Source organism: Pelophylax lessonae (genome assembly GCF_965119305.1).
Source record: "Pelophylax lessonae genome assembly, chromosome: 11".
NCBI lineage: Eukaryota > Metazoa > Chordata > Amphibia > Anura > Ranidae > Pelophylax > Pelophylax lessonae.
The window spans coordinates 114109610-114124354 of record NC_138778.1 but is presented as its reverse complement, the minus strand read 5'-3'; the positions used below and the strand labels follow the sequence as shown (position 1 = coordinate 114124354).

At 41.7% G+C, this 14745-nt stretch overlaps 1 protein-coding gene across 1 annotated transcript in view; it reads right to left on the bottom strand.

Moving 5' to 3' along the window:
• Nucleotides 1-6263: 6263 nt before the first annotated feature.
• LOC309566526 (protein FAM83C-like) overlaps nucleotides 6264-14745 on the bottom strand; it is a 73039-nt gene continuing 64557 nt past the window's right edge. Inside the window, exons 3-4 of the mRNA XM_082271699.1 lie at nucleotides 14410-14534; nucleotides 6264-7379 (exon numbers count right to left, since the gene is read on the bottom strand). Of these exons, the coding sequence (XP_082127825.1) occupies nucleotides 6590-7379; nucleotides 14410-14534 (915 nt within the window). The 3' untranslated portion in view covers nucleotides 6264-6589. The remainder of the gene's footprint in view (nucleotides 7380-14409; nucleotides 14535-14745) is intronic.

Sequence of the window (14745 nt, the reverse complement as noted above, 5' to 3'; positions counted from 1 at the left end):
ATCATTGGGGGACAATGCTGGCACTCTGCAAACATTGGGGGACAATGCTGGCACTCTGCAATCATTGGGGGACAATGCTGGCACTCTGCAATCATTGGGGGACAATGCTGTGGCGCTCTGCAATCATTGGGGGACAATGCTGGCACTCTGCAAACATTGGGGGACAATGCTGGCACTCTGCAATCATTGGGGGACAATGCTGGCACTCTGCAATCATTGGGGGACAATGCTGGCACTCTGCAATCATTGGGGGACAAAGCTGGCGCTCTGCAATCATTGGGGGACAATGCTGGCACTCTGCAATCATTGGGGGACAAAGCTGTGGCGCTCTGCAATAATTGGGGGACAATGCTGTGGCGCTCTGCAATCATTGGGGGACAATGCTGTGGCGCTCTGCAACCATTGGGGGACAATGCTGTGGCCACTCTGCAATCATTGGGGTACAATGCTGTGGCACTCTGCAATCATTGGGGGACAATGCTGTGGCGCTCTGCAATCATTGGGGGACAATGCTGTGGGCACTCTGCAATCATTGGGGGACAATGCTGTGGCGCTCTGCAATTATTGGGGGACAATGCTGTGTCGCTCTGCAACCATTGGGGTACAATGCTGTGGGCACTCTGCAATCATTGGGGGACAATGCTGTGGCGCTCTGCAATCATTGGGGTACAATGCTGTGGCGCTCTGCAGTGATTGGGGACAATGCTGTGGCGCTCTGCATTGAAAGGGGCTCGCACGCTGAACTCTGCATTGATGGGGGCACGGAACAGTTGCATTGAAGGGGGCACGCACGCTGAACTCTGCACAGTGTTTATTGCATTGAAGGGGGCACAGCACAGTTGCATTGAAGGGGGCATGCACGCTGAACTCTGCATTGTTGGGGCACAGCACAGAGTTCATTGCATTGAAGGGGGCACAGTGTTTATTGCATTGAAGGGGGCACAGCACAGTGTTTATTGCATTGAAGGGGGCACAGCACAGTGTTCATTGCATTGTGGGGGCACAGCACAGTGTTTATTGCATTGAAGGGGGCACAGCACAGTGTTTATTGCATTGTGGGGGCACAGCACAGTGTTTATTGCATTGAAGGGGGCACAGCACAGTGTTTATTGCATTGAAGGGGGCATAGCACAGTGTTCATTGCATTGAAGGGGGCACAGCACAGTGTTCATTGCATTGAAGGGGGCACAGCACAGTGTTTATTGCATTGAAGGGGGCATAGCACAGTGTTTATTGCATTGAAGGGGGCATGCACGCTGAACTCTGCATTGTTGGGGCACAGCACAATGTTCATTGCATTGAAGGGGGCATAGCACAGTGTTCATTGCATTGAAGGGGGCACAGAACAGTGTTTATTGCATTGAAGGGAGCACAGCACATTGTTCATTGCATTGAAGGGGGCACAGCACAGTTACATTGAAGGGGGCATGCACGGTGAACTCTGCATTGTGGGGGCACAGCACAGTGTTTATTGCATTGAAGGGGGCACAGCACAATGTTCATTGCATTGAAGGGGGCACGCACGCTGAACTCTGCATTGAAGGGGGCATGTACACTGGTCTCTGCATTGAAAGGGGGCATGTACGCTGGTCACTGCATTGAAAGGGGGCATATACCATCTCCTGTACCATGACCTGTGACATGCCTATACCATATCTGTGCCATGCCTGTACCATCACCTATGCCATGCCTATACCATAACCTGTGCCATGCCTGTACCATCACCTGTGCCATGCCTGTACCATGACTTCAAAGTCACGCAATTTTTTACTGCGTTTTTTGACGCGAAGCAATACCTATTACATTTTTCTTTTTGCGCCCCCCCAAAAATTTTGAGCACCAGCCGCCACTGAATCTCAGGAGGAGCCATGGTTGAGAAGCCCTGAGCTAAGGTGAACAATGGAGTGTCAGCTCTACATTCAACCTGGGAAAGGACATAGAAACTGACATTTCACTCATATTACATACATCACAGAGATTATTTGTGAGTTTTGAACCATTCACATAGCAATTTTCTTTTTTACATCAACCCATTAGGTGTTACTTTTAGTATTCTGCAGTTTGTCTTGACCCTGAAATGATGTTTCCATTGTAAAGCAATGTGCATATGAAATAAAGGCATTTTTTTTTAAAATGTGCATTTTTATTTCATTTGTCTTCATGCTTATGCTACAAAAATAAACAAGAAAATGTACAGACAATCTTAAAACATTTACAATTAAGTGCATGTATTAGGCCAGATTTTCTTATTTTTTTAGCTCCAGCACCCTTTAAAAAGTATGCAAAATCCAGAACATTCATTGTGCTGAAGCATACGGCCATCTGCACAGGATGAGGAGGTCATCATCTCCTTGGCACCACATAGGGGAGTCCCATCACATCAGAGCAAGTCCCCTCTACAATTAAGTGCCTCTGTAACATCAGAGTCCCCACATAACACCTGTGTTCCCCCACACACATTAGAGCCCCCATCACATCAGAGTTCCTCAATTATATCAGAGCCCCCCCCCCATTCACATTAAAATCAGAGTCATCACAGAGTTCCCCATCATGTCAGGGCCCCTTCACATAAGAGTGCCTCCATCACACCAGCTTCCCTCCATTACTTCAGAATTCCCCCCCCATGCACATGAAAGTCAGAGTCATCACATTAGAGTCCCCCATCATGTCTAGGCCTCTCTTCACCTAGTCCCCCGTCTGCCAGAGTCCCTCCAATCACATCAGAGTCAGCCCCCTTCACAACAGAATTCTCAGTCTCCCTTTCACAAATCAAGTCCTACCTTCATATCTTTACTATGGCCACAGCATCATAGTAGGGGGCAGGATGCAGAGCAGATCTAGATGAAAGCAGGCCTTCTGTCCTCTTTGGAGTGTTAAGGCCCGTACACACGTACCGATCGTCGTCATACAAACGTCGGTGGACGAAAGATCTGCCGATTGTACGCTTGTTAGTATGGTGCCTCCGACAGCTGTCTGCGCACAATCCGCGGACAAGAGTCTTTCTTGCAAACATGAAAATTTTTGTATGCCGACACCAGAACGGACGATTGTTCGCCTGTCAGTACAGAAATCAGCCGACAGACCGCAGATTTGCAAGACTGGGCATGCTCAAAAAATAAAAAACACAGGGAAAGTTAACCATTACATGACATCACTTCTGCAGTCAGCTGAAGTCTGCGGACAAAATTCTTGTGCTGTCCTTGTGCTGTCTTTGCACTTTTCAACAGACACCGACATCCCGGGGAGAAAAGACGAACGTTTGTATGACGACGATCCGTACGTGTGTACGGGGCTTTACACATGGCCGAGCCCCGGTGTAATTTAGCAATGGAATTGTGTCTGGCTAAAGCACTTATGAGCTTCCTTTTCATTAAGGGGTCATAAACCTGTGGTGAGTACTTTGGAGTGTTACACCATGGTGAAGCCCCGATGCAATTTAGCAAGAAGAGGAGGAGAAATATACATCTAATATAGAGCACCTTTTCTTTTCAAATCATGGTGTGTGACTTTTAAACTACCTATTGAGATTTTAGACTATTATGCATTCATTTATAGTTGCGTTGTAGTATTTCTATGAATTTAGAGTGCAAGCGCCTGACCTTTTTTCTTAATTCTTGGACTGCATAATGTGGTGTCACACTTAAAACAGTAACTACACATCATTTAAACAGTGCATCACAAATAATTAACTAAGAGTTTTAAATATTAGGGACCCTAGCACTATATCAAAGGAGCAGCTGCTCACAGTAAGAATATTTATTTTTGCTTAATATTTCTTTAGCATAGTGTATCATGATATTTCAACATATACAATGAAAAAGACCCAAAGAAGCTGGGACTCATGGAGGTCTGTTTATCGGTTAGAGAAAGATTTAAACAGCATTCAAAACACACTATGAGTGTTTGAGCTGGATAGCCTCTTCCTCAACAAAGAGCTTGACGTAACATTACATTTATTATAATCAATATATTATATTATAAAAGTAAAAATAAAGTTTTATATTTATTTTCAGAAGTTTTAGGTAGATTTTATTCAGTTATCAGTTGTTTTATATCATATTTTGATTAAAATAATTACAAAGAATATATTTATTTAATAAATATATAATAATATATAATATATATTATATAATAATAATAATAATATATAATATATTTATTTTATATATTTTATATTTAAAATTTTTGCATCTTGGATAGGGTTTTTATGGGAAAGATTAGATTTTTAGTACAGATTTTTAATTTAAAATTCATTACATTATTTACATATATATTTAATTTGTTTATATATGTTTTTATATTCATAATAAATTGAAAAGTGCATTATATATTATATTAAGATTTGGAATGAAACAGATTATTGGCTACCTATGAAACACTTCAAAGGTCTACCACCATCCACTTTGCTATTGCTACAGCTTGGATGATTACTTGATAATCCTAAACTAATGTAGTCATTGGGGAAAGAGTATATGGACAGAATATCTGTGATGTCAATATGCATTATTTATCCTTACCCTACATGGGAGTAGGTGCTTTAAATATTAAAGTCTACAATAAAAGTTGACATTTTTTGGAGGTTATCGTAAACACAATTGACACCTAAAAAGTCCCCTAGTGTTGGTTCTTTGCATTATATATTATATATTGAGTTTACATTCCATTTTATTGTTTTCCCATCAGCTAATGTTTTTATCGTTTTTTTTAAATACTTAAAAGAATGATGCTTTTTTTTTTTTTTTTTTTGTGTTCTCTAAACACCTATACTCTGGATATAAAGATTGCCTGTGCTATAAATTTCTAAAGTCCTCAAAGCATTTAGAAAACAATAGGTTTATTGATAATGGTTAGCTAATGCTTTGATTTATTTTTTAAACCTTTATTAGAAAAACGACATATGGAATCTGACGGACACAATCACTGTACACGTGTGTGTGTGTGTGTGTGTGTGTGTGTGTGTGTGTGTGTGTGTGTATCTATGGCCCTGTAGGTTGTCTTGTGTACCCACCGCTATAAAATAGTAATCAAATAAATAAATTTGACACATTTATGTTTAATACTTTTCAATGCAGACTCAAATTGACGAGAACAGACTTGTAACTTATTACACACCCTTAATGACAGGAGGTATAGCAGGATATGACTGATTATTACCAGGGTTTGTGGCTGTGTTTTCCATATTGATGCAATCCGCAATACTGATATAGTGCTACTATTTTTAAAATTGACCGTTCCTTCTTTCCATACACTAAGTAAAGCAGTGGTAAAATGCAATTATGCCATGCGATTCATGCTTACAATAGAATATTCTTATTTTTTTTATGTACTATGTACAATAAAAGTTTTTTTACATCAGCGCGGTGAAACTGCATGCATCCATAGGTGTTAAGGGTTTGAGCATCAATGCTTCATGTCCAGTAGACACTTGTTACTAGGCTTGTGCCATGCCTTGTTGGGTTATAATAAACTGGTAGCATGTTGGAACAGGTTAGTGATGTTGCCTAACAGGTTAGTGCAACTGAAGGCAGCTGAGAAGCACATCAGGAGCCAAATTATCAGGATAGTCTCGAAAACCGGACGATCGTGGAGCTCCATTATTTTTTTAGGGGAATAATCCCATAAAGAAGTAGGACCTCAGGCATGTCCGTGTTTTAGATTTACAACGATGAGGTCTTAGGCACAAAATCAGCCAGGATGCCATTTACATTTTTTTTTGCATTTAGCCCATTTATGTGTATTGCTTCAATTTGTGCCCTAAAACTGAAATGCAAATACACATAACACTATTTCGCCCTAATAAAATATTCTTTTAAAAAGCACGCAATCCCAAAAAAAAAAAAATATAGAATTTTATTATACGCACAAATGACATTTGGAGACAAACAGATGGCCCATAGAGAAGCATGCAGCAATCTAAAAGTGTTTTACAGTAGACCAACATACACTAGTGCCAGATAACATCATACTAATGAGCCTTTAGCCAGGTACACACTGTATAAATTTTGACCGGTTCCTGAAATTATCTATGCGAGTATTCCTATCAGCCACTTCCTGTTCAACAGTCTTCGATTGAGAACAAAGAAATCAAAGTCGTCGGGGGGGGGGGGGGGGGGGTAAACAAAATCCACAGCAGAAAATTCCTCTGTATGCGCTGTATAGCCCCCAGGTTGAATGGAAAAAATTAAAGGTGCGTATACATAGCATTATGAATTCGCACCATTAGGTGTGAAATGCATCAAGGTTTTTCTGATGCCCAGTATATAGGTGCATTTACTTTAACTGACTTTTGATTATGGCATGCCTCTCCATGGGCTCAGCTAAAGCTAGGGTCCTGTAATGCAGTATTAGGTGGATTAAGCCTGGTATCTCAGGCCGGAGCAGCTTATCATTGACACAAAATTACATCATTAATGACAATAAACATGAAGTATGGGTGGCTGTGTGCCACCCCTGAAAGCACTGCTGCTCTTGGCCATGGCCTATATTGGCTGTGCAAAGTCCAACCCTGCAAACCACGGTACAGGATGCCAGTGCAACATAAAGCAGGCAATAATGATTATTCATAGTTCTGTCCATAACATTGCAAAATCTATGGACGCATTTGAAAGCGACTGTAGACCTTATTTTCTAGTATTTTGTTATTGCTCTCTGTTATTAGTGCTAGTTTACTATGTCCTAGGGTCATTCTCTTGCTTGCGTCTTCCCTTTTCATGTCAACCAGTGGGACATTCCTGTTTGTCGAAGAGCCATTGGTGTTGGAGGCTTTGTTTAGGGACACATCACTTTTCATTCTTGGGGATGTTTTAATTTGTGGGGTGAGAAACTTATTCTGGATTTGTTCAAACTTGGTCCTTAAAGCAGAAGACGGCTTTTCAACCAGATCAGGTGTAGATTTTGATAAGGAAAGTGTATGCATCCCCATGAGGTTATTTGGATTCAATTGAGGTTCTGACGGCCGTCTCTGGTCATTTGCTTTTTCCACTTTTTGTTTACTTGTTTCTTCTCGTGTATCATGGGAGTTTCTATTTAGGAACTTTGCGATGACAGGCTTATCTTCACGAATGACTGTGACGGCCTGGTTCCTAAAAAATGGAGGGGTCTTCACACTTGACTGACTATCAGAACTAGAGTTGCTGTCTGAGTGGACAGAATTTTCAATGATTGGTACAGGGATAGCAGTGGTTTTCACGGGCGCCCATCTGGGCCTTGTAGGAGTCTGACCAAAAAGCGATCCGTTCTCATTTTCAAGACTTGAGAAATAGTCAGTTTCCAGTGAACAGGCATACAGGCAGCGGAATTCTCTGTCAAACTCTTCCACTATGTTCCCCTTAAAGTAGGTCACCATGTTGTTGTGAACTTGACTAGAAAGCCAGCTGAAACTAAAAGATAAGACAAAAAGTTGGAAGAGACATCTATGAAGGAAGGATAATTCAACAAAATGTATACGGTTTCTTAGGACCTAATCTAAAAGGTGTGTGTAATCTCAAAGCCCTGATCAACGACCCTGGGTTCTGAAAGGATTTCCCATATATTTTCCTAAACATGAACTGCAAGATGCCTTTTAGTGGTGACCAGATTCCAAAACTGCTAGCCGCTTTCAGCTTTAATACTTTCTCTTAAAGATTTGTGAACAAGCATGCACCAAGTTAAGGTGGTTCTAAAGGCTCAAGGTTTTTCTTAAAAAAAAAAACCTTTTCTGTGCAGCAGCCCCCCAAATACTTACCTGACCCCTGATTCAGCAAGGTGCACAAAAGTCTCAGCTCCCTGGTGACTCTTTCTGCTCATTGGCTAAGACAGCCACAGCCAGTGAGCCAATAAGGGGACAGAGGGGCAGGGCCAAGTCATGGCTCTGTGTATAAATTGACAAACAGAGCAGCAGCTTGGGTGCCCCTATTACAAGCTGCTTGCTCTGGGGACACTCTGCAGGGAGGGAGGGGCCAGGAGCACCAGCAGGGGCTCCGAGAAGAGGAGGATCGGGGCTGCAACTTCATACTCCATCTCTATGAAATACAATTTCTGTATTCTGCAAAAAAAACGGGTTGATCCTGCTGTTCTCCATCACCCCTTTCTGTCCATGTCCCAAATGCAGTCAGGGGTTTTGCAGAGAAGTGTTTAACCACTTCAGTACAGTGCACTTTCACCCCCTTCCTACCCAGGCCAATTTTCATCTTTCAGCGCTCTCAGACTTTGAATGACAATTGCGTGGTCATGCTACACTGTACCCTTATAAAATTTATCAATTTTTTTTTTCACACAAATAGAGCTTTCTTTTGGTGGCATTTAATTACCGCTGTTTTTTTTTAGATCTAACAAAAAAAAAAGAAAATAAGAAAAATGAGAAAATTAAAAAAAAAAAAAAAAGTTTGATTTTCTGTGAGTAAATTTTGAAAATTAATAATTTTTCTCCTTCACTGATGTGCGCTGATGAGGCGGCACTGATAGGATGCACTGATGGGCACTGATAAGGTGGTACCAATATGCCGCACTGATGGGCACTGATAGGTGGCACTGGTGGGTGGCACTGATGGGCACTGATAGGCAGCACAGATGAGCAAGCACTGATGGGCACAGACTGGCAGCACTATGGGCACTGATTTTCACGTTTCTGTAATCAGGGCACTGATGATCAGTGCCCTTATTACCTGTCCTGGTCTCCCCTGTGAGGAGGATGAGCCGCTGATTGGCTCTCCTCGCCTCTCACATTCCGACAGTGTGAGGCGAGGAGAGCTGATAAACGGCGCTTCCCTTATTTACATGTGACCGGCTGTGATTGAACACAGCTGTCATTGGACACAGCCGATCACGTGGGTAAAGAGCCATGTCATTGGCTCTTTACTGAGATCGGGGTCGCGCCGTGTCCAAGCAACACGGCGCGGCCACGATCACCACAATGCACGCCCCCGCGGGCGCGCGAGAGGGGCAGTTCTGGTGCGCCGTCATAGGACGGCGTCCCAGAACAATACCTGCACCGGTCCGCCGTCATTTGCCCGTGGGCAGGCAGTATGTGGTTAAAGCTCTGCACATGCTCAGTTCTCAGTGAGTTTCTATGCAAAGAATTTCCTCCCTATCATATATGAGCACCACATGTGACTATAGAGTCACACATGTGGGCATTTACACAGTGGAGTCAGGATATTCCATGTAGATTAATTGAGGCTTCACCTCCTTATTCAAAGACACAGACTGGAGTGGTGTGACTGCCTGTGACTGGAAGAAATCTGCCCAGACCATGTTCTTGCCAAAAAAAAAAAAGATTTAATTTCAAATATGTATTTGTATGACAATTTAAAAATAGTTTATTGATCTTATTTATTTTTACTCTGTATCCCAAAGGCTGTTTTTTTTTTTTTAATCTAATTTTGATACTGATTTGATGTGAACAGCAGCAGAGGACTAGAAGCTTCTTCTGCTTTCCCAGCCTGCAGACAGGCTGGGAAAGAGATGGGTCATGTGACAGCTGTATATCGGTTAGGAAAAAGGTGTTTCGTTTTTTTTTTTAAATAATTGCACAGTGTCATCATGAATATACAGAAAGAGAAAAGATAATGAAAATTAAACTCTGTGAGTTTAGTATTCCTTTAACACCCAACTCCAGGAATTAGTCAAAATCGACTCATGCATTGTGTGGGGGGCACAGCAAAGGTTAAATGCTTGTTATGTCTAAAGCAGGGGGTCTTCAAACTACGGCCCTCCAGTTTTTCAGGAACTACAATTCCCATCATGCCTAGTCATGTCTGAATTTCAGAGTTTTACAATGCCTCATGGGATGTGTAGTTCTGCAACAGCTGGAGGGCCTTAGTTTGAAGATTCCTGGCCTAGAAGGAGAGGCAGTATTACTTACCCTAAACCCAGCTCCGATGCGGTCCTCTTCTTCCTTGAAGTTCTGGTCTGTGGGCAGTCCCACGGTGTGGTCACATACAACACAGGGGTATGTACCCTGCTTTGTACGTGGAGTGTGCAACTGCAGCCCTGAGTGCCCTACAGAAGGGACCCCAGCGTCCTAATCACACTACTGGAGGGAGCCTGCTGGAGTGTAGAACAAGGTAAGCATTCTTATTTATGCCAGGACCCCTAAACATAATGAGCATTTAACCCGTGGGCGGGGGGGAGGGGGGGTCACTGCAAGGGTATTTGGTTTTGTTTTTTTTAGCCATTCTGTCTTTGCCTCTTGCATGTCCATCAGGAGGTGTCAAATTGATGCTCTGATTAAAGCAGCACTATACTCCCCTCGGCTCCAGCGATGTCACTCTTGGGCACGCACAGGAGTTTGGTCAAATTCGGCATTGCCAAATTTGTGCAGTGACCCGCTTGTGCACAGCTCACTGTACAAGGGCAGAAAGGCAGGTAAGTGACTTTAATTACAGAAGGCAAAAAGCATGTCTTTCCTGCATTAAATTCCTGCCTGTGCCCATTTTTAATTGTGGCCTTAAGTTCCATTTTACCTGCTTTTGTGACCTCTGGCATCTAACACTTCTTGATGGGTTGATGTTGCATCCCTGGACTGCATGCTGTGCATTCATCTGCTGCCCCATATGTCACTACTGTGTTCAGTCCACAGCACCATAAAGTGCAGACAAGGGACCAGGCATCTGACACCTGGGAGTAGTAAATGCTCTTGATGATTGGACTCACCACCTGCTGTACAGGTAAGTAGAACTAATCTTCATTCACAGGCTGGTGCTTCTTTAATTTTATTTTTTTTTTTTTATCAAAGAGAGGATCACTTTAAGAGCAAAAATATGTAAGCTGCCATTACTGAGCAACTTCTAAAAGTTGTAGCGGTCTTTAGCTTGAGTGCTTTTTGGGTCACCAAGTCAAGCGAAACATGTAGTCAGTAAAAGCAGATCTCTCTTGATCTTTAGAATGGTTTAGGCTCAGGTCTCTTGAAGGAGCTATGGGTATACCAGCTATCCGATACTTCCAGGTGGGTCAGATAGTGTGCCCCCAATTGGCTGCTGTAGCATAACTTCACCAAAAAAAAAAAAAAACTTTCTGCCAGCCCTACCCTTAGCTCTCTCCTACCCCTGCTAGAATGATTACACAGCTTTTCTGAGAAGACCACAGTCTTATTACATTAAAAAAATACTGCATGCAGCCAGTTTTAAAATGAGTCTTCTAGGTAATATCATTGAAATTCATTTTTTTTTTATAAATTTATCTTGGCCCTACATTGTTCAACCTGGTTTCACTGTCATGCCGAAATATTGTTCTGTTCCAAGTGCAGCAAGAAAACCAAGATTTGCAGACAGGCTGCATAGACCCAGGACTTAATATCAGAATGTATGTTTTTTTTTCTTCTCTTCAACAAAACTTATGTTACATTCCTTTCTGAATCTATGCCGTGTATAAATACTTACACTAAAAATAAATTTGACATCTCACCACAGTAAAACAAAGCAGTGAAAAATGTAGTTGGTAACCAAAATCGGTGGTGTAATAGTGACATATTTAAGCACACAGGTGTATTTAACAAAACAATTTGCATAACATTTCACTCAGTGAAACTACATGTACACCCCCTTTTTTTTTTTTTTTTTTTTTTGTAAAATGGGCTAAAATGATATAGCATTGTCTATTTCCTATGCTAGTCAAATTTTTTCCATTGACTTTAAACAAAAAAAAGTTCTGCATTTGGCCACAAGATGGTGCTATGTATCATTGGAAATGCCTAGCCAATGGCCAAAATGCAGTAGTTTCTGTTTTAACTCAATGGAAAAAAATTGACCTGATCAGGAAATTGATTGTTAACATATTTTGCACCATTTCCACAGAACAAAAGTACATTTACTTTCACTGGGTGTATTGTTAGACAATTGTTTTAATAAATATACCTAATAATGTTTGAGCTAACAATACAGTTGGGACTTTCAACTGGCTGCGTGCATTTGCTGCTTTGTTGCAGAGCATCCTTAGACATAGAAACCACTCTGATAAATGGATATACAGTGCCTTGAAAAAGTATTCATACTCCTTGAAATTTTCTAGATTTTGTCACGTTCCAACCAAAAATGTAAATGTATTTTATTGGGATTTTATGTGATAGACCAACAGAAAGTGGCACATAGTTGTGAAGTGGAAGGAAAATGATAAACTGCTTTGAACATTTTTTAAAAATAAATATGTGAAAAGTGTGGCGTGCATTTGTATTCAGCTCACTTTACTCTGATACCCCCTAACTAAAATCTAGTGGAACCAATTGCCTTCAGAAGTCACCCAATTAGTAAATAGAGTCCACCTGTGTGTAAAAAACTTAAAGCAGGGTTAGATTATAATAACAAAAATATCCCAAGCTTTGAACATCTCACAAAACACTGTTCAATACATCATACAAAAATGGAAAGAGTATGGCACAACTGCAAACCTATGAAGACATGGCAGCCCACCTAAACTGACAGACTGGGCAAGGAGAACATTAATCAGGGAAGCAGCCAAGAGGCCCATAGTAACTCTGGAGGAGCTGCAGAGATCCACAGCTCAGGTTGGAGATTCTGTCCACAGGACAACTATTAGTTGTGCACTTCACAAATCTGGCCTTTATGGAAGAGTGGCAAGAAGAAAACCATAAGAAGTCAAGTTTGCAGTTTGCGAGAAGCCATGTGGGGGACACAGCAAATATGTGAAAGAAGGTGCCCTGGTCAGATGAGACCAAAATTTAACTTTTTGGTCTAAAAGCAAAATGCTATGTGTGGCAGAAATGCACACTGCACATCACCCTGAACACACCATCCCCACTGTGAAACATGGTGGTAGCAGCATCATGTTGTAGGGATGGTTTTCTTCAGAAGGGACAGGGAAGCTGGTCAGAGTAAAAGGGTTTGTTGTATGGGCGCTTCCGTGGAATACAGCAGGCTTTAGGTGAGACACTGCACTTCGGCAGCACTGGAGAGGAGAAGCTGCTCTGAAAGTGATAAAGATAAAAAGACAAGGCGCCTCTAAGTGCAGCAGGCTCTGAGTATTTATTAGGTTAAAAGTATAAAAGCACTCACATTTGGTGAGGTCTGACGAAGGAGCTGAGCTCCGAAACATGTAACCGCCCACCACCCGCTCTATTGGACACCAGCCGCTGCGTCCACACCCTTCAGGAAATCTCATGCCGACCAGGCTGAGACACAGACGAAAGGACGCATCTACAGGAAGCGGATCACCGGATGTCCCCATTGCAACCACTCAGCACAGCGGATAGGAAGACTCCAGACAGATCTTTGCTATGCCCATGTCATATTTACCAAATGTGAGTGCTTTTATATTTTTAACCTAATAAATACTCAGAGCCTACTGCACTTAGAGGCGCCTTGTCTTTTTAAGCTGGTCAGAGCTGATGGGAAGATGGATCAAGCCAAATGCAGGGCAATCTTAGAAGAAAACCTGCTTGAGTCAGCAAAAGACTTGAGAAGGGGTGGAGGTTCACCTTCCAATAGTACAACAACCCTAAACATACAGCCAGAGCTACAATGGAATGGTTTAGATCAAAAGCATATTTATGTGTTTGAATGGCCCAGTCAAAGTCCAGACCCAAATCCAATTGAGAATCTGTGAAAAAAAAAAAGACTTGAAAATTGCTGTTTACAGGCGCTCTCCATCCAATCTGACAGAGCTTGAGCTATTTTGCAAAGAAGAATTGTCAAAAATTACTCTCTAGATGGGCAAAGCTGGTAGAGACATACCCAAAGACTTGCCGCTGTAATTGCAGCAAAAAGGTATTTCTACAAAGTATTGACTCGGGAGCTGAATACAAATGCACCCCATACTTTTCAGGTATTTGTAAAAAGAATTTAAAAAACATTTATCATTTTCCTTCCACTTTACAATTATGTGCCACTTTGTGTTGGTCTATCACCTAAAATCCAATTAAATCTATTTACGTTTTTGGTATTAACATGGCAAAAATTTGGAGAATTTTAAGGGGTATAATTACTTTTTCAAGGCACTGGACTCCCATGGTCACTGGCTGTGGTCTATTACTTCCCTCAGCACTTTGTGATTGGCTAATGGGACCACCTAGCAGACCAATGAGCCAGTAGTAAGGCTGTCAGTAAATGAGATATCAAAGCCACACAAGGTACACCAGTTGCTTGAGGTTTGGTTCTAAAGTCTATGGCCAACCAACAACACGATGAGGTTGATTTACTAAAGGCAAATGGCAAGTGCAGTTGCTCCAGAGCTTAGTGAATGTGACAAAGCTTCACTTTACAAAGAATACCCAACCACATGCAAGGATTTTGATTGCATTTGATTGGATAATGGAAGTCAGCAGAGCTTCTTATTTACCAAGCTCATTTGCAGAGTGTCCAGTCTATTTCCCTTTAGTAAATCAACCCCTATGTATAAGACGTTGGGTACAATCCCTGGTGACCCAGGTGGACTTGTTCAAGCCCAAGATGATATTATAAGTGCTAAGAGTCATGTTACCTGTAGGAACCAGCGATGACATGCTCACAGTCAATCAAAAGAATTTTTGATAGAGCCTGTCCAGAGAACTTCTTCCCAGACTTCGTACAGTATGTATCTCCGGTTATAGTTCGGATCTTCATATTCTAAAAAAAAAAAAACAAAATATATTGCAGAACTGTGTATTTTTTTATGAAGCATTGAAAAACCAATTGCTTTTTCCTGTTAAAGAATTAAACCAGTCAGCATGCTCCCAGTATTTCAATGGTGCAAGGTTGAAAGCACAATTAGAAACACGTGTCCCTTTTTTGCCTTTAATTTCTGTAGCTGCCTATGTGATTTTGTCACTAGGCAGTT